Source organism: Stigmatopora argus, chromosome 1 (genome assembly GCF_051989625.1).
Source record: "Stigmatopora argus isolate UIUO_Sarg chromosome 1, RoL_Sarg_1.0, whole genome shotgun sequence".
Taxonomy (NCBI): Eukaryota; Metazoa; Chordata; class Actinopteri; order Syngnathiformes; family Syngnathidae; genus Stigmatopora; species Stigmatopora argus.
In genome coordinates, this window is record NC_135387.1 from 18,137,120 (window position 1) to 18,161,186 (window position 24,067).

The window sequence follows — 24,067 nt, forward strand, 5'->3', positions numbered from 1 at the left end:
TGTATATATGTGTATACGTGTATATGTGTATATATATATGTGTATATATATATGTGTGTATATATATATATATATAATATATGTGTATATATATATATATATATACATATACATATACATATACATATACATATACATATACATATACATATATATATATATATATATATATATATATATATATATATATATATATATATCTCCATCGAGTTACTATGCACTTTGCAGTTGGGCTTTTTCATTTATTGAGGTGAGCTTTAGTTACTTCTTTGTTTTCCTGTCATGCTCTCCATCACCCTTTCCCTTTTACATTGACTTTTCTCGCCTCCTATTATCGCTTCTGGCTTTCATACCAATTTGTTTGTCTAGCGGCTGCATATTGTTGTCCTGTTTTCATTCATCTATTCATCACCTATCTACTGCGTCACATTATTAAACTATTGTCAGTGATTCTCTTTCCACTTTGAATGGGTGTTTCAAGGCTAATGAAAACCAAACCTGGGTGCTGAGCAACGATTCAGGAGACACAAGTGAAGCGATGGAAAGGTGGGATTGAAGGAATGACTCCGAGAAATGAGACAGATGGCTGGAGGGCAGATCGGGGTGGAAGGTTTGAATAGCTGATGTGAAGATGAGGTGGCTGAACTCAGCAAAAAGAATGAGCAGTGCACACATTTTGCTTCAGGAAGAAAATTGGGAAACATGTCATATATATCCCGATGGTTCAGTGGTTCTTCCGCTTGACTTCGGTGCAGGAAGCATGGATTCGATTCCCACTCGGTGGAGGTCTAATTGTGAGCAGAAGCCGTAGTCCATATTTTTCAGGATAGAAACCCCCAAAGTCCAACCATGAAAAAAGAATGATAATTCTTGTCACTGAGATGACCATGTAAGGGCTATGAGCCATAAAAGGGTGGTGTGGGTGTAAAAGGACAGCTCTGATTGCAGTTAATTGCTGTTCACAGGCAGGGCGGGTTGGAAATAATCGCTCATCAGCTCTAGTATACTCCTAATTCATCAGCAGGCAGGCTTTTTAAATTTGAGCTCAGAGGACCAGTATTATGGTCATGCTTTAGCATAATAATTATAATGTGGATAGGACCAACAGAGGTCCCCCCCACTTCCAAATTAGACGTGGATCCTCCTTGAAGTATGAGACCGGAAACCAGGACAAGACATGACATCTTTTTAAAAATAACTTGTCCAATTCTTTCTTGAGACTGTCCAGTTAAATGATGCATCAGGATATGGATTGTGTGACAGCAAGGTGCCGTCTTTTCTTCTGTAACGTCATGAAATTGACCTGGTACTGTCAGAACTTGTGACCTGCAACAGAATTCTATTTTCTCCCTCAATACAATAGATGTCAGTGCCTCATTTTACATTTAAATGCTGTATAAATGCTATGCAATTGAGGTGAGGGTATTTCCCAACCTAAATTGCAATGATTATTGGGATAACAAAATATTTGTTTATCAACAAAAATTTCAGCCTCTTCACAATTACCAATCTGTGCAATAATAACTTGGTAGGACCGAAAGCTGAATATAGAAAAAAAAAATACATGTTTACATATGAACACGTGACAATATGAAAATTGCCAATACTGTAAATTCTGCCACAATTCAATTTGGTCCATACGGACCTTTTTATGATTCTAATACGATATTACCTACACATTTAACACAATCAGTTGCACGCGTTGCCAAAGGCAATGAAAACATTTGTAAAAACTGGTTGTTGTTGAAAATGTAGTTTCAGAAACATTTCAGAGATTATATTGGAGCCCAATATTTTAAACAAAATTATATCGAAAAGTTGACGATTTTCATCCATGTTTAGCTTTTATGCCGATTTTGATGCAATTGTACATTGAATTAGATCGAATAAGAGTTGATACCCATAATATTATGACGGCAAGCGAGAAAGAGAGAAAATTGAAAAGGTCAGATGTTTGGGCTAGTCACCCAGTTAACAGCCTGGCAACTCTATTTGCTAATGTCACAGATACTGCCATGGAACATTAAGATCACAACCCCAAATGGAGCTATGTAGATAATACCTGCACCTCAGATTGATATGTTCAATAATGCAATTGGTTTCGTTAATTTATTAAGAGAGTACACAGCTCTAAAAACATTCATTTGTATATAACTCAGCCTGAAAATTTCTTATGCACATTTGTAGTCCAAATGTAACTACTATGCTGGTAATGTATCACATGTCAAATAAATTGAAGAATACAAAAAAACGATGATTGTTATTTAATTAGATTTCATTTCAACCAGGCAAAGATGCATCTCAATTAAGGGCAATATTAATTAGTCAACTTGGTGTTGCTCACTTCTATTTTCCCAGGGACCCGAGTGACATTTTAGTTTAGGGTTTTATTCATATGCCCTAAAGCAAAAATTAAATTAATGACAGCAAACGTCACAACAAGCATTGTTAAATGTTGCCACCATCATATTGCATGTTTTTTTTAAAAAACATTATCTTATTAAATAATTGTAAATTACTAAACGTAAAAAAATCATATTTTTCAGTATGATGGATAATTTCTTTGTCTGTTTTTTAATTTATTTTAGATAAGGACACATCTTCATTGCGCTCATTCTACATCATCCACCTACAGTCAGGATCATTCCACGGGGAACATATATACATTCTTTGATCACACCGTAAAGATGCCCAAGTCACAAGAGCAAAGAGACCAGCTAAAAATCCCACTGAAACCAAAGTACCTATTCCTAACATATTTTTCCCTTGCCAAATATGCTTGAAAACTGTGCAATGCATTGGTAAAACTGATCTCCTCAATGCCGTCTTTATTGTATTGTGATTTATTGAGGAGCAAGGAAAACATAGTAAAGGTTTAAAGTTGGAACATAAAAAAACCTTTTCAGCTTAGAATATAAATTGGCTTGGCTCAATATTTATTGCTCATTAAAAGCTTGAGCTTGGCACTTTGATGGGACTTAATCATTTGGAAATTGAATCCCGTCCAACTTTGATGCACACGTGAAAGCTGAATAAATCAATGACTTCAAGTCTAAAGTGCAACATTCCTCGAAACACTATTTTAAATGAATGCTTTCATTTACACACAAAAAAAATATAGCTAAAAATATGATTTGCAAAAACTGAAATGTGCGTTAACTGGTTTAGCATGTCAGTTGATTCTCAATGGCGTAAGGAAAAGGCAGCACAATGTCAATCACTGTAATCGTCTACTTTTAATTTAAATTTTCTATCTATTTTCTATTGCATTTTGCATTCAGGGCCCCTCACCGCTGCTTTTGAACAAAAGTCAATCAGTGTAATTTAAACTTAACTTGTAGCTAGTCAATCAAAGGGAACATATAGATAAGCAACCTCTTGCACCCTCATTCATACTGGCCGGTAATTTATAGTCTTCAAATAGCACCGGTTCATCCGGAGACTGCAAGCACTCACACACACATCAACCACATAAAGACCGACTAGAAAACTGTCTCCTTAATGGCTTAGCTCCTGAGTCCCCAGCTATGATAAGTGAATTTTAATTAAGGCAATATTGAGAATTGTAATATATTATTTTAATAGTCTGCAAATGGCTTCAGTTTTCCATTGAAAGAAAGAGTAAGAGTGAATAGAAATTTGTGAGTGCATTCGGTGTGTGTGTGTGTGTGTGTGTTTTGCTAAAGTTGATCTCTTGTCATGCAGTACTCTTATAGAGTTAGTACATTATTTCATAGAACAGAGCATTTGTAAAGTTCTCGGTTTAAAGAAAATACACTTCTTGCTACCTCTGAATTTAATTTGCTCAATTAAACGGTTTGTGCTTCATGTAATAAATCCATTTTGTGCGTGTGATTTGGCCACTGGGGGAAAAACAACGACAGATGCCCAGTGTTTTCATTTATGTTGTTAAGGTCTGTTTTATTGGACTCTACCGAGCAACTCGATGAAATTTGTCGGTGATTTGACAAGGATGATTTTGAGGGTGCAATCATCGTAATACATGAATACAAGCTATGCACAACAAACAACACATACCCCTGTAAAATGAAGTCACTGGACATTTGGATACCAGTATTTTTTTTTAAGGAACTGCCATCTTTACAAGAAAAGTTTAGACAAGTGGTTCACATGACGTGCTGTCTAACTGCATGGCATCACACTTTTTAATGGTGCTTTTTTTTCAGTGAGCAACATATTTCACCACAAAAAATAATTCAAAATGTAAGATTGAAATACTTCAATGTTATCATCTTTGCTGTTATAGATATTTTATATTGGATCCCTTTGCTGATCTTATTTATTGCTAAAGAAGTGATGTATACTGGATATTTGTGTATTGTTTTTTTTTTTTTGCAAATCACTCTCTATGAAAGATGGCCTGTATCTGTCAAGGCTTTCAATGAACACATGAATGCACAGGAAACAACCATTTCTAGTTTTACAATGGAGTACTGGCAGCACACAGCCAATGAGTTGATAGGAAAGCTTGGCATTTTCCTGCACTGTCTGACAAATGGATGATCTTTAATGATGCTTGTAATTACGGTGCGTAATGACACGGTAACTAGTGCCAATTTGAGGTTTACTCAGCTGTTGGGTATTATATGGACCAGGCCGTTGCTTTTTGTGGTACTTGCTTTGGCAAACTTGAAGTTTACATAAACCGTTCCGAATCAGTGTATAATTATCATGTACTAATGTCTTTTAACGTTTATGCCCAAGAGACTGCCATGCATCAGGGGTTGAAAGTCTGCAGATTTTTTTTAAGGGGGAATGTGATGAAAGTTGATTCACTGCAACATGTAAAATCAAACGATTAAAAGTTAAACTTGCACTTGATGCAGTAGTTGTAATTTATGAGAAGCTGAGTTGAATTGAATGTATTTTTAGTCTAAGAATAGTCTTGCATACTTGGCAAGTGAAATTTCATTTTTACTACGACATGTTTGGTGTGCTGTGACCATTGTTATCTGACGTCCAGACATTTGGTACAAATGTAATTGTATAAATAACGGTCTTTTTGATCATAATCATTTCCAACATATCAATAGACACATTTTTAAGGGGGAAAAATCGAATTCCTGTGAAGAATTTTCGCTCAATATTCTTTGCATATATTATATTTCTATTATTTTTGTCATTAACGAGGTTTTCCAAGCATAAACCAACTTTGGGGTCATACGGGAACAATTGCATGTTAAATTGGCCAGAACAAAAGCTTGTTTAAATATTTTGGGGAGCCATTCAGAGAACTAGCTTATTTGTGTTGTCCATACCGTATTAGCAAATAATATAGCTTGAATTTGAGGGCTCCAACTGATGGCCAGACATTCCTGGTAGACAGCAGAAAGGATACCTGTATTAATGACAGCCATGACCACATACTACTCCTGATCTGTGAATTTACTGCAAACAGATGCTGAACAAAATTTTATTAAAATTTTGGAATGACCTAATGATATCTGATTCCAGGCATTTTTTAATTTAATTTGGACACATAATTATGCTCATCTGGTCTGTGGAATCTTTGTCCTTCGTTGCCTAGTTTGGGAAACCCTTTTTTTGGGTTGCATCTGCACTGCAGCATCACTGCATCAATCTCTGACAGGAAGAGCAAAATGTGGCTTATCTGCCTGTTAAGTGCTTTTTCTTCCTGTTACTTCTTCTATGGAAGTTGTTAGCCTGCCTGGCAATTAACGGAGCAGCAGATGACCCAGGAAATGAGCTACGAGTCTCTTCATGAGCTCAAAATAAACTTTTTAGAGCCGGGTGGGGTTCAAGTAACCTCAGCTCTTATGTTTGCTCTCCAAAATTGTCCCTCATTTCATTTCCAGGGATCAAACAATGCTTGGCAGTATTTACCTACTGTCACAGTAGGTGGATGAGCGGATATTTGGGTACACTTGCGTTTCAAAGCACAATGTCTAGTTTAAATCTTGATCTGGGAGGGATGTTCTTAGTTATATATACTGTGATGAATAGATACTGTCTATATACTATACATATATATCTGTGTGCCTACACTGCATATTACATATGTATGTGTGTATGTGTGTGTACGTGTGTGTGTACGTGTGTGTGTGTGTGTGTGTGCGCGTGTGTATGTGCATGTGTACATATAAGTATATATGTGTATGTGTATGTATATTTATGTATACGTGTATATGTGTGTGTGTGTGTGTGTATATATATATATATATATATATATATATATATATATATATATATATATATATATATATATATGTATATAATTTGAAGGCAGTGTGTGTATGTCTAAAGCGTTTTATTGTCTAAAGAGGAACTCTTGCAGCTGAATCCATCCAGTGAAGATGAATCCATTGAATTTTGTTGCGGATGAATGTGGTGAGAGAGGTTTGTCGTTGAATAATGCATGAATGCAATTGTTATGAATACAAGCCCTGGCATATGCAGCAGGTGGGTGTGACCACGGAAAGATGATGCTGATCCAAAGTTGTTGCTGGCCTGAGTTTTTGTCGGGGCTCCCCTTTGGCCGCCGTCCAATCATATTTATTTGAAAAGTGACTTCGAGATGGAGACTTTGTCTGGTCCAACGAACAAGAGAAGAGGAGGAGGATGAGGAGGAGAGGGAGGAGGAGGAGGAGGAGGAGTCAGCGGGAACGGGACTTCAGCGGGACTCTTGCTGATTTGTAAGTGGGCTGCTTGACACCCGCTTGCCCCTCTTGACAATCTCCCAGTCCTCGTTCTTTCCTCCCACACCGCAAGTGGATTACCAAATGTATATTTGACGGGGGGATCATTTGGAGTCCGGCCGGCGTTCACCTGTTCTTTCCGTTCTGTTGTTGAGGGTCTCCATCGGATTCATGGTAGTGATACGCTGGCGCTGCACATTATTCAGGTACGAGTGGGACCTTTTTTGAAAAGCTTTCCCAAAACAACAGCTGACCGCATTCCATTTATAGAGGGAAAAGTCTGAGTCTGACATGTGTTTCTGTGCCGTTGGTGGAATTAGAGCGAGCTCAGCCGCTTCTTGACTAAAGTCTGACACATGAGAGCGCGATAGGCAAAACATTCCTTTGCGTGCGCGCGTGCGTGCCTTCATTTGCAACAGGCATGCTTCCAGGAGAGCCTGTCATCAAATTAGGACGTCTCTCCCGCCTCCACTACCTGTCTATCATTCCTCTTGTTTACCTAAAGGAATGACACGCATCTTCCCTGGCACTTCCTCCATTTGAAACAGCGCTACTTTGACTTACGAGCGTAATTCCTCCCGTGAACATGCAACAAAAATGTTGCATCTCAGAACGTTCTGGCAACCAATCCCGAATAACTTGCACTGCTCGAAGAGCAAATCACTAATTCCAATTGAATGGAATTGAAATGCCGTTTGGCGGATGAGTGGTCAAGGCGCCGGCCTCGCAGTTCTGGGTTCGATGGTTCGGTCGCTGGTGGGTCTGTGTGGAGTTTGCATATTCTCTCTAGGCTTGCGTGGGTTTTCTCCAGGTACTGCAGTTTCCTCCAACATCCCAAAAACATGCAGCATAGGCTGCTTCAAATCGCTAAAACTGTAAGTGAGGGTGTATGGTTGTCCGTCTCCTTGTGTCCAGCGATTGGCTGGCCACCAATTCAGGGTGTCCCCCGCCTGGTGACCATATTAAGCTGGAATAGGCTCCAGCACCCCATATGACTCTTGTGAGCATAAGCGGTTTAGGAAAAGAAAGATTGAATGAATGAATGAAATTCCATTCATTCAATTCAGCCTGACAAGTGACATCATTTTTAGTTAGTTTTAAAAGAACATTAAATTGTCAAAAGACTGTGTAGAGGCCTAATTGAATTACTATTTAATCGATGTACTGACATTTCTTTGCAATTGTAATCTTTCCGATCAAGTGTTAAAGAATTTGTAAAATAAATGATTTTTTAAATTCTGCTTTGTAAAACTAATACAGCAATAATGGCCAATTTTCCTCAAAGTAGGTAAGATTTCCTTAAGCAGCCATTTTGAATGATGGCCATTCAAATGTGAGTTTTTCTAATAGTAACCCTGTATAATTAAGTATAATTAATCATGCGTCCCCTCCTGTTTGCTTGCGCTGAATCCACTGGCTATCTTGGCACGGCTCAAACTGTTTGGCTTCAGCTTGCAGTACATAATTTGAATACACACTTATTGCTCCAAATAAGGAACTTCATTCCCCGTTTTAATTTGCATTGATAAGTCCACTGCTTTCACTGTTGTGTTGTGTTTCTGTTTTTTAGTAATCAGCGGTAGAACATGGGTTTCTTTGATCCTTATTTGGCATCCCTGCCATTTTCCATCTGTTTAGTGGTAGTAAAATTGTTTGCAAACATGAAATTCACAGTCAAGCAGCATCGGATCGTCCTTCACCCCCTAATTCTCATTTAAAAATGTCAGTCAATTAGATATGTACTGGTGTTGAGGTTCATGCTGATGTATGAAAGTGAATGTTCAACAAAACAAACAACACACTCAAACGAGCAGTGCTGGACAAAGGCGCAAAACATACCTTTTGCTTCTTGATACCGCACCTCCTACATCAGGCTATAAAAATGTATGCTCTGTTAGCATAAAACCTTCAGAAATTGCCACAAAAGCGTGAGTGACGGTTGAGACCTCCCGAGGAGAGCATATTTTCTTCTATAAACAATGCAACACATGACATTACGGAGGCATTCCTTTGCCACTGCAAATGTTTGCACAATACGAATGGCTTGGCAGAACTATAAGAATTAACAAAATATCTGAATTAGGCATCACGCCCTGCAGTGGGAGAATAGCATTAAGTTTTCAGGTTCTCTGAGACCTGAGTCCAAACGACAAAACCCTTATTCCTGTACATCTGACAAACATTTGAAGCATTAAACTCGTGTGTGTATTGCATTAATGAAGTAATATCTGTGACATCTTTCTAATTGATGTCAGATTCATAGCTCAGCATGTAGACATATTACAGTATGTAGGATAGAAAAGATATTTTTCTCTGATGGCATATAATTTAGTAGCAATCCACTACAAAAAAAAATCAAGAGTGCTTCATAATGTTTAGAAAATCAACACTTTGGCAAAGAAGAAAAAGGAAACCATCTATTTTTTTGGTTGAAAGAATTCTTACAATTGCATAGGAATCTTTTAGAAGATTACATGTGAGATTGTGAAAATGTGTGTTTATGTGCAATGATGCATCTTGGGCCACACGTAAATGCTAGGAATTGGCACGATGGCTCAGCTCAGCTCCACTCAGGTTCGTCATGATCCTCTTTTAGACAAGGCTGCGCATAATCTCTCCTTTTCTTTTTTACACATGTAATCTTCGTTGAACCACACCCTCTAGATTTGTGTTCATTTTTGTTTCTTTTCTCTAATTTGCCCTTCATCTCTTGGTCTCCATGCCATATCGACTCAGCATGGCGTCTCACTCTGGAGAAAGCTTATTAGTCACGCTTTCTTTTCTCTGTGTTTTAGAAATAAGGGGCAGTGATAGGTAGGGGACACTCAAATGACATTAGTTCTTATGTTATTTGCCGCTTACGGTATACCTTGGTTTATTTGCATATCTACTGATCACGCATACCTCCATTGTGTTTTTATAATGAAGTTATCCATTGATAATCATTTTCAAAACTGAGTTCCGCATATTGCCAACAAAGAATAGGACTCAGTTCTTTCACCAGAATATAAATGTGTCGTTTTATCCTCAAGGGATCATCAGTTGAATGTGTGCTGGTTTCGCCTGAAACTCTTTGTAATCCAGACCAGAGAAATAATTGTTTTTTTGTGGTGAAAAGCAGGTCAAACAAAACACTAATCTTTAGTTATATTTTGTGCCTTTGTGATGCTTCTAGCTAAAAAAAAACCCATGAAGGCAAGACTGAGAATGTACTGAAATCATTGGCTTTCTTGTGTCGCTATCCTTCACTCCAAGAACTGATAATTTCACTCTTTTTACTACTTATGAGACACATACTGTTTACACATACAATATTGTACAAGCAGTCAAAAAGGCACCGATTGTGCACATTGTTCACGTCAATGGTGTTAGTGGTCCTTTAGTATACAACACAGCTACATTTCAACTTTGATGGACAGAATCATGAAAAACAATCCTGTAGTTCTAAACTGGGTTTGGATCTAGGTGGCAACAGTGGAAGAGTGGTTAACATGGCCACCTCACAGTTCTGAAATCAAGGGTTTAATCACAGGCTCTGGCCTTCCTGTGTCGAGTTTGCATGTTCTCCCCATGCATATGTGGGTTTTCTCCAGGTACTCCATCTTCCTTCCACATCCCAGAAAACATAGTACATGGGAGGCTGATTGAGCACCCCAAATTATCTGTAGGTGTGTATGTTCATAAACGGTTGTTCAGGGTGTACCCTGCCTTTTGCCCTTACGTAGCTCGGATAGGCTCCAACACCCCAGCAAGGCTCATTACATAAGCAATTCATTAGAAGAATGACTGAATAAGCACCTTGCTCTAGTCCCCACTCCCGAGAGCCCCTTTCTTCCTTCAACAGTTGTTCAGTTGGGTATAGAGCCATTGTCTGTGCTGATAGTCTTGAAATTTAATTTACACTACACTAATTTAAGACAGGCAGCCCGGTGGGGCAAGTGGTTAGCGTGTCGGCCTCACAGCTCTGGGGTCCTGGGTTCAAATCCAGGTCATGTGCACCTGTGTGGAGTTTACATGTTCTCCCCAGGCCTGCGTGGGTTTCCTCCGGATACTCTGGTTTCCTCCCACATTCAAAAAGAAAAACATGCATGGTAGGCTGATTGGAAATTTAGTGAACATGTGTAAATCATAAAAATAAAAGAATGGAATTTGCCAAACTAGATGTTGACAGGGCACAAAGCTTCTGGGAGACTATTCTTATTTGGTTATAGGACACTAAAATTGGGTATAGAGTCAGACATTCTAGTCTTTTTATTGTAAGAATGTAGCATCTTGCAGCTACTACATCATTGCTGTTTTATGATCAGCATCCGACACCCATCTATTCTCTGTACAGGGCTGAACAGTTTCATGTATCCAGTCTAGATGGAAAATAGATTTTTACAGCTCATGTCATAATATTTACCTTATATAGCTGCTTGCGTGTGTGTGTGTGTGCTTATATTTGTGTCATAGACTAGTAGTGGAACAGCCAGTCTGCTCCTATTTTCTTACTTTACGGTCAGATTGAGCACATGCTGATGGGCCTTTCCAACCTAATTAGCCATCAAAATCAAACAGAAAAAAGGCAACTCATGTCCGCTTTTTTATTGTGTGTATCTTAATTAAACTTCAGGAAAGAAGTCAACATTTTCACTCTCAAAGTGACACTCTTGGATGTGGTTGCAAACTCTTGCCTCATTTTTGTCAATTTGAGTCCCCTGTACTCCTTCACCCAAATCCCCATCTCGTTAACTGAAAGACTGCTGCAGTGATTGAGACTTGACTTGGTGTCTATCCCTTTTTAAGTTTTCCATACAAGAATCTTGTGAAAGTGGGGATTTAAAGGAAATCTTTAAGAGTGGAGCATCCTAATGCATCTATAGAATGATGATTTTTCACTAACAGTCTCACATCATGAACAGCAGGGATGTCCAAACTATTCCACAATGGGGCGCGGTGGGTGCAGGTTTTTGTTCTGAATGATCCAGCACTGACAGTTTACCCAATGAGCATTCTGCTGAAACAAGCAGCACATTACTGCAAGCAACTGATACTAATAATTTTAAGAAACCAGATTGGTCAAAATGTATCTTCATCGGTTGGAATGAAAATCTACACCCACAGTAGCCCTTGAGTGACCAGTTTGGAGACAAATGATTTACAGTATACAGTCATACCTGTACTTGTTTCTACATACGAAATATTCAGGTTACAAAAAGCTTTGATAGAGCAAGATACAAAATAAGTTCCAAGTTACAAAGTTTTAAACAAAATTAAATATCCCTCAAAAGTAAATACACTCCCTGCATCCTGTATTTTTTTTTAAATTGTCTTGCTAGAGTTGCTTTTCCATTGGCTATCTTCCAACACCTCGCTGGCCTTCCTAGCACGAAGCAATGAAGGAAGCCAGCAGTGTCTCTATAATGCTGGAACTGAGGTTAGCACGCTGTTGGAGGTCGAAAGCCAGCTTGTGGAGGGTAAGTGACCACCCGGTCCGACAGAGGAGCACGGCAGTAGCCTGACCCCTAAACGGGGTGCCTTCCTGGTTGGGGTACTGGCCACCGGCGGATAACGAGCACGACTGTTCGATTAAAAAGCCCCCTTTGTGGACACTTTTGAATCTTCTCTGAGAACATGGGGGAGCACCTCCTCCAGTAATCAACCAGCCGACCATGCATTTTCTTTGGGATGTGGGAGAAAACCGGTGTACCCGGAGAAAAAACACGCAGGCCCGGGCAGACACGCAAACTCCACACAGAGAGGTCAGACCCCTATGATTTGACGTGTTTTGATTTGGTCAAATATTGCAGCAAACAAGTTTATCATTTGTGTTGCCTGTTAAGAAATGGCCTGTGACTCCGTGTTCGGAAATTCCTTCCTACTTATCGAGGATATTTACCAATGCGCTTGCGCACACATGCAAACATCGATTAAACGTGGCTAGTACTCATCATTTTAGTTTGTGTTTTCCTGTGGCAACCTTGAAGTAGAATGTGGATCTCTTGACCACGTTAGTCTTGTAGTGCATGTTTACCACCCTCGTTTGATAATAGTACACCCATGCAAGTATTTTATTAAGGGATTGTTTTAGTACATTTTTCTGTATGCATCTAAACAAAACAAGTTGATACTACGTCGGCTGTCAAAATTGCATCTGGTAGGATGTTTTGCAAGAGTGGATACACCTGTACTGGTCCATGACCGGGTGGTTGGAACCCCTTCTCTAGAGGACTAATGTTCCTTTCCTTACGGACACAATTTTGTCAGGAAACAACTATTAAAACGTTTTTTTAAATACACTAAAAAGATAAATAACACATGAATCCATAAAAATTGAGGTGGCTTATTTAAACACAGGTCCAAGGGAAATGGGGGGAAAAACTCACATGGTGTCTTTGGGATTGTGAAAATTGTCCATAATTGGTTGGTCCGATGAACAAGGGAGTAACTCAAGCGGAGATAATCATAAAAGGGAAATATGATGTCTCCAGTGATCTTACTTTAAAGGGGCAAGATACAGGAGGCATCTGCTCCTATTAGAGAACACAGACGAGTAGGCTACTCCTATTGATTGGTTCATTTATTGTGGTCCCTCGGCATTCACAGACAAACGTGCATATACACACACACCCACACAACATTAAATTTATGGGGATACAGGAAAACAGTAAGTGCAAAAATTACAGACACAAACGATTAATAACTGCATTGGGAGAAACATACACTTGAATATCTTACCATGCCTGGCACAAAACAAGACTAGCTTTCTGTTGCAATCACATAAGGAGCTATTTTAGACAAGCAGAGTATTTTGGTGGATGTTAGTAGGTAGGTGCATTTGGAAGAGGGTGTTTGCACGACTTGGGACATAAAATTTGCGCCACCCATGACAGTGGCACCTGGCCTCCCCTTTAAGGGAGGCCCACTCAGACAGAGACATCTCTGTTTGAAGGTTTTCCATCAGTTCATGCATGACCAGTGCTTTTGTTATGCAGAGCACAAGCAACATAATCGGGCACCATTATTAGATAAGCTAGAGAAGTGGAGGCTGGCGTCTTGGATATGTCCGCAGACCTCTTGTCATCCAGACTAAAATTAGACTGCCCAAAAGAATCAAAGATCCGCTTTAAATCGAATTGTATCCCTCCAAACAAGTGGGGGTTCATTGTAAGGACATTTCTGCTCCTCTTGCACTGCTTGACAACTGAAATGAGGCCAATGTTTAGAATGAGATCTAAAATTAAGCGGTGAAGTAGTTACTGCATGCCATTCCATGTGTGTGATGCCCAATCTGATTTGGTCTGGTCTTTGCCACCTCCTGCCTGATGCCCCCCTTGCTTATGTGACATTCCACAGATGAGTGACTTGAGGAACTCAATTTGTATATCCTTTTCTTTAAGTTTTAGCAATCGTGTGATGGAGTAAGCTTTCCCATAATCATCTGTCAAAACAGCTCACTGTCTGACCTCTTATTTGTTTTGAACAATTTCTGAACACACAGCAACACTTTCAACAGTTTTGCCAGTTTTCCTGGATGATTTTTTTTAGAGTTGCTTCCTTCATGGACAGCAGATTTTTGTTCATGAACCTGAAAACATTCAAGCATAAGAAAAATCAATGTTTTTGTTTAAAACTGAAACTGAGGAATCCAAGTTTGAAACTGTGTAATATCTGATAAGACCTTAGTTTTTGGGTGTTTTTTTTATTTATACTTTTGTAGATCTATCATTTTGCGCATTTTAACGTAAGTGTTAGGTCCCTTGTTGCTTTAAAAAAATAAATAAAACTGATTCGAAAACTGAAGAGACGCCATCTTTGTGTAAATCGGACCTAAATCATTAACCACCTTGTCCGCTCGATTATGGTGCTTGCCTGTTGTCCAATTTCCGGAGCGTGGGAAGCTTGCAGAAAGATAATGTTAAAGGAGTAATATGGTTGGTCAGAGACCTCAGCTGTTTTTTTTATTTTATTTTTTCACGTCAAACATTTTATTCCAGTCCTGTTATTTCAGCATAAAAAAAAAAACTAATTGCGACTGTAACCGAATACAAAATTTTAGTCAAGTTTTGGCTGAAAAAATTATCTCAGCTATCACACAGTAAATACTTTGGGCTCTCAATATTATTAGATTCTCAGCCTTTGCATAATAAGATCGCTTTCAATGCTTCCCTCTGGGCACCAGCATTTCTCTAAAATGAAATGAACATATTAAGGATGGCATGGCGTTTTGGTGTGATTTATACAACATACAGTTCAAATGATATTTTTTTTCTTCTTCTTCTTGCCAATTGAATCACTGTCAAGGCAGTGGAAGCATGAAAAGAGCATAGAGTTATATATCCACAGAGTCAAATCAGCATATCAGTGCAGTGTAAGAATAGAGATCAGATATAAATTGTCACTGCAGAACAGACTCGGATATAGACGCACGAATTACATCTCATCTTGCTGATTTGGTTTCAACATTATTACATTTTGAGCAATTATTTTCAATCATGTATTTCGAAAAACATCATTCATAGGCCTAGTACTCATGAGCCAAATGTTCTCAGACACTTTTTTTTCGGCATGTTTTTTTTATTGTGAAGGGCTGCATAAAGTTGAGTGCAAGTATGAATCTACCCGAACTTCACATACATTTCAGGATATAGAAATCAATTTTGTTTACTGTGCAATTTTTGTAATGTGCAAAATGTGGCTTTTCTGTAACTTGAGATCATCTGTACAAAGCTTGACAAATTGGCAAATTATCTTCATTCCAAAATGTCTCATATGGTAGGTTTGACAATGTCGGCAAATATTTGAGTAAAAAAATTAAGAGAGCTCAGCACAAATGGGAACATATGGCCTAGGGGACCTCTGCACTGTTCATTCATCAATCTCTACAAAGTCTATTCTTCCATTTTTGTAAAGAGGCTGTCAAACACACACCAATATTTAAAAAAAAGAACAGAAATATTAGCCAGCCACAATGTTAATCCTCTTAATTTTTAGGCTTTGCGTGGTGTATAATTTTTTATATGAGGTGCTGCATTTGACAATTAAATTTAACAATGTGAGTATGAATGTTGATTGTGTTAACCACCATCCATTCATCACTTTGACAAGTATGGCCAATTTAGTGCTAAGGTAGCATGCATTCTTTTTTGGAATTGGCGCAGTGTGTGCAATAATCACCCAGTGTGTGTACACCTGTTCAGATTTTGCGCCCCAGGACACGCCTGGATTTCTATTTCTTTTCATTTTTGTTCAATTGTATTCTTCTGAAGAAATATTAATGCTTAAGGTGACTGAGTTTCATTTCTGTCTTCCAAAATGCAGTGCTGAAAACCCACTTTTGGCACATGAGACAAAATAACATCTCCTTTAATGTGGCAGTTTTTAATTTTTTTTACTGGAAAATAGGCTTTTTCCAGGTGTTTCCCCAAGTGATAGTAAGAACATGCATGCAGTATCCCTCCCTTTGTATCTGCACCTGATCATACTGTGTGATCAATGTGAGATAGTCCAAACATGGGACCCATTCTATTATTTTTCATTTTCTTTTGCATATTTTTGTTCCAAAATGAACTGCACTAAATGGGGCATACATCTGCCTTGATTTCAGTTTAATTTGATTTAATATTTCAGTCACCCAACGACTTCTACTGGTTGTCGATGTGATTGTGTGTAATGGTTGTCTGTCTGTGTCCTACGCCTGACTGGCGACCAGTCCAGGGTGTACACAAGATATGAATAGGTAGCTGCATTAATTGGCTCCAGGGAGATGGGAGTCTGTCTATTCTTTGAGGTCCACCCCTCCGCAAATCCTTTCTGATCCCTCAAGCCAATTAGAGCTGAGAGAGATGAAAACCAGGAAGCAAATTGCTCATTTGGCTATTCACTCCGGGGAATGGAGACCAAGAAAGCAAAAGAGTCTTGAAACAATAGTCAATGTGTGCAGTTCAAAGAAGGTTTAAGGGCTACTGTATACGTCTGACCCTCTTTATTGACAGCCTCCCCCCCGCTTTATAACTTACAAAATAAATTTGCCAAATGATTTTGATATTTTATATTGGATTGCTAATGTAATAGATTGTAACAAAAAGTGTTTTGTTTGTTTTATCTTGAATCAACATCTACTTGTAATTCCAGCATAAATTCATAGACAAATTGAACCACAGTTTATTTGTCAACTGAATGACTAATAAGTGTATCATGCATAGCAAAATGAGTCTGAAGTTCCATAGAGAAATGATTCGATGAAAGGTCAAAATTGTTTCAGGCAGGTGAAAATTTTTCAAATTGACATTTCCTCAATAAATGTTCCATAAACCCATTCGATGTTCTAATAGATCAAATCAAAAGCCTTTATTGTCATTATACACAGCTGCATATAACGAAATTGGTGGTGCTACTGCACAAAGTGCGTTTTCCCAGTAAAAACATAAATAAGTAATATAAAAATATTAAAAATCACGTCCGGCCAAGGTAAATTCGAAAATGTACCTTGCCCGGACGTGACTAAACAAAACGAATCTCTTGGATCATGTATGTACATTTGTTATACAATCAAAATATTTTCAGCTATAGATTGGAAGCGTGACGATAGTGCTAGCAGTTTGCTTGCAACCCAAAACCTTTCCCATGTTTTGTAACTAAATAATAAGGGTTTAGGGCCTCCCTGTATTATTTCCCAGTCCTCCCACATACGCATTTTATACACCACATGGGGAGATATTATGCTTTCATAACATTTATGTATGTAATTTAGTGCTTATGTCCGCTGACGTGGCAGAGAGGTTAATCCTTGCCAGGCAAAGAAGTGCAGTGGTTAATCTGCAACAGGTGGGTGTGGGCAAATCAGCTTAAATAGCTTTATGAGTGCATGTAACAGCACAAGTATGGTTGTCATATCTTTTGAATACATCAAGTTGATTTGAATTTGTGGAGTAAAAATGCTTATGGTTGTATTTAATTTTATTAGTCAATATGAATCAACTTAAACAAATTTGTAAATTAAACAAGCGAGTTTGCTAAAGGCAATCCGAAACCTAAAGGCAGCAATAATTCTGCATTACCCGCTACTGGCAAATTCATAAACTACAAAAGACTGCCGTTTAAATTTCTAACTCCTAACTATAATTCCACAATGAATTAAACAGCCCTCATACAAAATACTTAAAAATCAGACTCCGTGGATCGAAAGGTTTTGCCCCGCTGCTACATAGCTACTAAGTTTCAAGACCATTGGTTCACAAATTACAGAGGATTAGAACTTTAATTTGTGTCTACAAGAATAAAAATAACGACAACAACTTGAGTATACCTTGACACGCCTCAGGCCTCTAAAAAGCACACATGATGGACTATATATTTTATTAAATCGTTTTCATTCATATTTCCAATACGTTTCGCATTACATTTTTAATGAAAAAAAATGTACCATTAAATGTGTATTCTATTTCATTTTGAAATACATCCATTCTAAAGTACCTTGACATAATGCGGAAAGTACAATATATAGTGTCATCCTACTTAGAATCAGGAGTAAATCCTTAGTATTGTGACGATACGATATCGGTTCTTTGGACAGTGATTTACTATAGTATACGTATTTTGATTCAATTTATGGGCATTTAATGAATTTCAAATAATATTAAGTACACATTCCAAACAAATCACTTAAATTTCAGATAAAGCAATAAAAATACAAATCAATTTAGATGTTTTTGTTTAGATTTTTTTTTTCCTAAAACAGTTCAACCAGGTCAACATGTTGATGCTTTGAGTATTGATAAATTTCCATTTAATTGTGCTCAACCAATCAATATATCACTTCAGATTTAACATATCATTATAACCCTTCTAACGATGGAGTCTTACAAATTCTTAGGCAAGTAATTACTCAAATTGTGTTCCACACAAATTCCCCTGTTTCCTTTTCCCTTTTCCATCTGTCTTCCCTCCTGTCACTTCCACCTCTAGCACATTTCTCTGTAACAATCCCATCTGATTGGATTTTGGTCTCATGATTTCATTCGTGTCTTACGGCCGTGACCGTTGCCAAGCAACTGATGCTCAACCCGTGACAAACATGACAGTTGCAGTGGTGCCACGCGGACCAAAGAGACGGATCTCTTGTTTGCCCTCACGGGATTTCTAGTTACACTTTGCTGAGCTCCATTAGGGTAGTTGACAGGTCGTGTGAGACTGACTGCTTCAGAGGGGACATATTCACCCTCTCCATTATTCAAGTCTTTTTATCTATACTATATAGTAGTGTCTATAAAAAGGGGTCATGTCGATAGATAATCATTTTGTCCTAAGAGTTTGCAGTGGTCTTCAAGAACAGAACAAAAACAAATGATTTTTATAGTAATTATATTTATAGTTATATTCCTTTGTGGAGTTACGTTAACAAGTGACCGGACTGGGATGGAATGGATGGTTACTGACCAAAAGTTTGTTGGGATTAGCTCGAGTGCTCTGTGACCCTCAAAATGGCGGAATGGGAATTGGAGACATGACTGGATGAAACTGCAGTTTACTTTGACTACTTTTTCTTTTTTGGTCACGATGAAAGTATTGTTCTTTCAATGACTACAATCTAAGAGACAATGTGTAGAAGAGGACAGCAATTTGATAAATCCTGCCTTAGTGACAGTGACAGCCAAAGTGATCATTAGCAGTGCGATGATTGATGAGATGAGAATGCAATTAACCCTGAGCATGATTAGAAAAGCCTGTCATGCTGAGCACAACTGAGTATTTGTGAGTGTGAGTACCATGTGCTGAAAGCTTGTACCAATTTCTTACCGCCTTTTTACATTCCCCCGGTGATTTTGGCCTTTTACTGTGCTCTTCTTAGATGAACGCGAAGATGTGCAGAAGAAGACTTTCACAAAATGGGTCAATTCACAGTTATCTAAGGTAAGAATGAGCCTATCTTAATAAATTAATCAATCAACCATTCAAAACATTTTACGTACTGCTCATCGCTACCTCACAAGGGTCATTGAAGCCTATCCCAGAGAATTGTATCTATTTTTTATTTATTTTAGAAGTAAGCCGAGTTGCAATAGGTAGACATGAAATGCACCTTTGCTATGATTTGCTGGTGTTTGATAGCACACAAGAAATATGCAGGGGCACTGATCATCCATCTGGAATCATCCATAAAAATGATTAATCAATATTCTATGTCTATTCAGCTGTAGCCAGCAAAGACATCCATATATATATATGTATGTATGTATGTATGTTTATATATATATATCTATATCTATCTATCTATCTATCTATCTATCTATCTATCTCTCTCTCTCTCTCTCTCTCTCTCTCTCTCTCTATATATATATATATATATATATATATATATATATATATATATATATATATATATATATATATATATATATATAAAATCATAGTTAAGGTTAGCTTGGTTTTTATTCTCACTAGTCCAACAGTAAGCCAAACCACCATGGATGGGGTCACCATGGCAACAACACCTCTTTTTTACTTATTCTTTTAAATTTAGTGGTCCCTGAAGGAAGTTACTGATGATTCGGTGACCTGACTTAAATGCAAGCAAAGTGAATTCAATTCTCGCTCTGTGAAAGTGTGAATAACTATATCTTCTCTGGGATTGACTTGTGAACACCTCACTTTATACTCTTCTTTTTTTGCCTATTGTCAGCTGACTAGTAATGTTCCATCTCATAGAGATCCTGATCGGGCATTAGCAACATACTTATTTTTTCAAGCACACATACTCTCAGAGTTCATTCTATGAGCAATAATAATTTTTTAAGGGCATTTGGTTTCAATTGTCATTCATGCCATGCATCTTCCAGACAGGGAAACCACTTGTGGAGGATCTCTTCTCTGACCTGTGTGATGGGCGACGCTTGTTGGAGCTGTTGCAGGCTGTAGTGGGAAACGAGCAGGTACACTTCCATAATCTACAATCATTGCTTTTGGAGTGCTACAATGTGTTAACTACATGCGTGATTCAAATCCTGTGTTTGTGTGTGTGTGTGTGTGTTTCTGAAGGTGAGGCTGGAAAAGGGCACTTCACGCGTCCACTCGCTCAATAATGTCAACCGAGCCCTGCAAATCCTGCAGAAAAATAATGTAAGTATTGAATTTCTTATCCCTCTATCACATTTAGTTAATTTCCTGTCATCTTCATGTAGGTTGAGTTGGTGAACATTGGCGCGACGGACATCGTTGATGGCAATCACAAACTAATTCTTGGCCTCATCTGGAGCATTATTCTCCATTGGCAGGTGCGTGTTTTGGAGGAATTCATTAGATTCTTCATTTATAAATGATAAGTGATCTACTGAGCAGGATATAAGCCAAGTCCTCTACCTTTTAAGAGTCATTGCTGTATTGTAGGAGCAGTGTTTTATTAATAGTAGACTTTTCTGATTTGACTTTATTTGGTTCTGTGACCAACCTCGTAGCTCATTGTACTTGCATATCAGGTTTCCAATTTCAAATCAACTTTATCCCATTTCAGTGCTGCAGCTTTTTTGAAAGAATAAAAAAAGCAATGCAATGTACGTAATACAACACAATGAGGGGGACTTGTCAAATCACGGCGCCTCTAAACTTGTATTGAATCATGCATGAGTTGGTTTGCAGTTGAACATTTTCTAAAGCTGTTTCAGCTCCTTTTGCTGGTTAAAATTGTTTGCCTTCCGACATATAATGTACAATGTGAAAACTGTTATATCAAAGCTCTGGTGATTACACGATTGTGGGTGATCTCAAAGGCAGTATCCCTTGAACTAAGTCTCCCTTGAGATGAAAAAAAAAAGAAAAACTTGGCCAATTGGCATACCTGTCTCATAGTAAAGATTTTCAGTTTATTTTTCATATTATTTAAATATTTCTGATGTGGTATTTGCACATTCTTTCCTATCCAAAAACCATTGCCTACATTCCACATTTGAATTGAAATGTCAATGCTTGTACCTTTATAGTGTGTGAAGAAAACGCCCTTTTTTTAAGAGCTGCCAATAACAGGCAGGTGCGGCGTTCTGGACATGGAAGTATATACGCTCATGGGTGTAGTAAATGGTGTAAAGCAAAATGATGAAATAGAAACACTACCCACTGAGGAAAATTAGTAGGATGAAGGGTTGCTTAAAGAATGCCCATCTATTGTCTTACCCAACCACAGACATCTTAAAAATATTCCACCGTCTTAAATTGCATGGCAACCTCACCTAGCAACCAAAATCAATAGCCACTTGACCAATTAGAGAGAGACAACGCTTTCTCTGTGTTCAAACTAACAATTTAAGGAATTCCTATGTTTACAAAATTAAATAGCCAACTATGTATAAATATAGATAAGATGCAGAAGAAAAGACTGTAATAGTAAGTTTTTTCAGAATACATAGCGGCCCGGTGGTTTGAGTGTTTAGCGTGTCACCCTCAAAGCTCTGGGCTTCTGGGTTCCAATCCCGGTCGATCCACCTGTTTGGAATTTGCATGTTCTCCCCGGGCCTTTGTGTGTTTTCTCTGGGTACTCCAGTTTCATCCCACATTCCAAAAATATGCACTTTAAATTGCCCCTCGGTATGGGTGTAAGAGTGAATGGTTGTCCGTCTCCTCTTGCCCTGCGATCGGCTGGCCACCGATTCAGGGTGTCTCCTACCTCCTGCCCCAAGTCAGCTGGGATAGGCTCCGGCACCACCCGCGATCCTAGTGAGGATTAAGTGGTTCATAAAATGAATGAATGAACATAATTATAAAACAATGAACATATGTGCCCTGTGAATGAAGGACAACCAGTCAAATGTATACCTCAGCTCTTACCCAAGGTCAGTTGGTTCGGATGCCAACTAGTAATACTAACGCAGCCAAGCAGTATACAGTACAACCTTGAAGAATGAGCTTAGAGGTCAGAGCACCACCTGTTGTTTTGGGCTGCACTTGGCCAACAAATTTGCTCTCTCTCAGTTCAGTGTGAGTGTGTCGGTGTATCCTCTACAGCTTTTTCCCCCTCAAAGCAACCCTCCAATTAGAGCGGAAATACATACAGTGACCTACTCTCAAATGGGTACACCCTCCGTTTTTTGTCTCTGTAGACCTTGTTCATTGGAAAAGGACTAGCAAACTGTGTGTGCACCCAATAGTTTGGGTGTGAGAGACACTCTTGGCTAAAAAAAACTCTATTAATAGATTTAGTTGGGGTGCTGTGGGCAAGGGAGCGGCGGGGGTTGGACTAAAATGTCATGGGGGTTAGGGTTTAGAATGGGTAATAGCACTTGTCTCTCTTGAGTTTTTTTAACACTCTATTAGTGTAAGTGCCAATGCACGTACACAGTAGCCTGAGCAAATACGTGTAAAAGTAATGGACTTCTGACCAGCGAAAAATGTAACACCCTCTCATGGGCTTTTTAAAAAGTGACCCAAATCTGTCACTTTTATCAAGAAACTACACACACATGCACACACACACATACGCACACACAGACACACATACGCACACACACACACTTGAACGATAGATGCACTAATTATGTACACTGCTAATTTAATTTATAGTAAACGCAAGGAAGTAAAGAATGTGCTATTTATTGTGTTTTGTTGTTTTTTGAGTCGGGACTACTTTCCAGATGATTAGTCCTCACATTTGTTTTTTGTTTGACTTCAAATGACACATACAGTATTGTGAAGTTTTAGTCTACATGTTTTACCATTACAGGCATTAGCAGATGGTCTGTTGTTAAAAAAAAGGATGGACAACAAAGGTACCTAGGTAAAGGGTAGCCACAAAAAGTACATTTATTAGTAGTAAATATTCATATAGTTATGTATTATTTTTTCGCATGCACCGTAATTTAAATGACATCGCTTATAGTCCAGTGTGACTTATTTTATTGGCTCTGGAGGACAATGCAATGTGGACACCTGCGGTTTATACAGCGTATGGGCGGATATCATTTGCTTATCAAGTTTTGTGGGTGTGCCTTAAAGTCATGTGGACTTTATAGTCCTATAATTGCAATAATTCATCTTTTGTTATATTCTTGCAACACACTGATAAGTAGTTCCTTTGTAAAATAAAATATCCTGGCTTTAGATTTTTTATTTTTTAAGCCATTTGCTCAAATACCCTTGGATCTGTGAATGTGCTTAGGTTGCAGGTTTCAGAAACTTCAACATTTACTAAATGGATTGGCCGCTGAGCCTCTATACCGTCTTCACAGAAACCCTCTAATTACCAAATCTTTTGGCCTTTTTAGGTAAAGGATGTGATGAAGGAGGTAATGGCTGGCCTACAGCAGACCAACAGTGAAAAGATTCTGCTGAGTTGGGTTCGTCAGAATACAAGCCAGTACCCACAGGTCAGTATCAAACAATGATGAAGTTTAAGAAATATTGCTTATGCTTGGATTTATGTA

The 24,067-nt window shown here is 38.3% G+C and overlaps 1 protein-coding gene across 3 annotated transcripts in view; it reads left to right on the plus strand.

Moving 5' to 3' along the window:
* The window catches only part of dmd (dystrophin), a 103,803-nt gene that overhangs the window by 4,934 nt on the left and 74,802 nt on the right, over positions 1-24,067 (plus strand). For all 3 annotated transcript variants that reach the window (XM_077605604.1, XM_077605612.1, XM_077605616.1), the window contains exons 2-6: positions 19,510-19,571; positions 20,498-20,590; positions 20,697-20,777; positions 20,840-20,932; positions 23,909-24,010. In XM_077605604.1, coding sequence (XP_077461730.1) covers positions 19,510-19,571; positions 20,498-20,590; positions 20,697-20,777; positions 20,840-20,932; positions 23,909-24,010 — 431 coding nt within the window. The remainder of the gene's footprint in view (positions 1-19,509; positions 19,572-20,497; positions 20,591-20,696; positions 20,778-20,839; positions 20,933-23,908; positions 24,011-24,067) is intronic.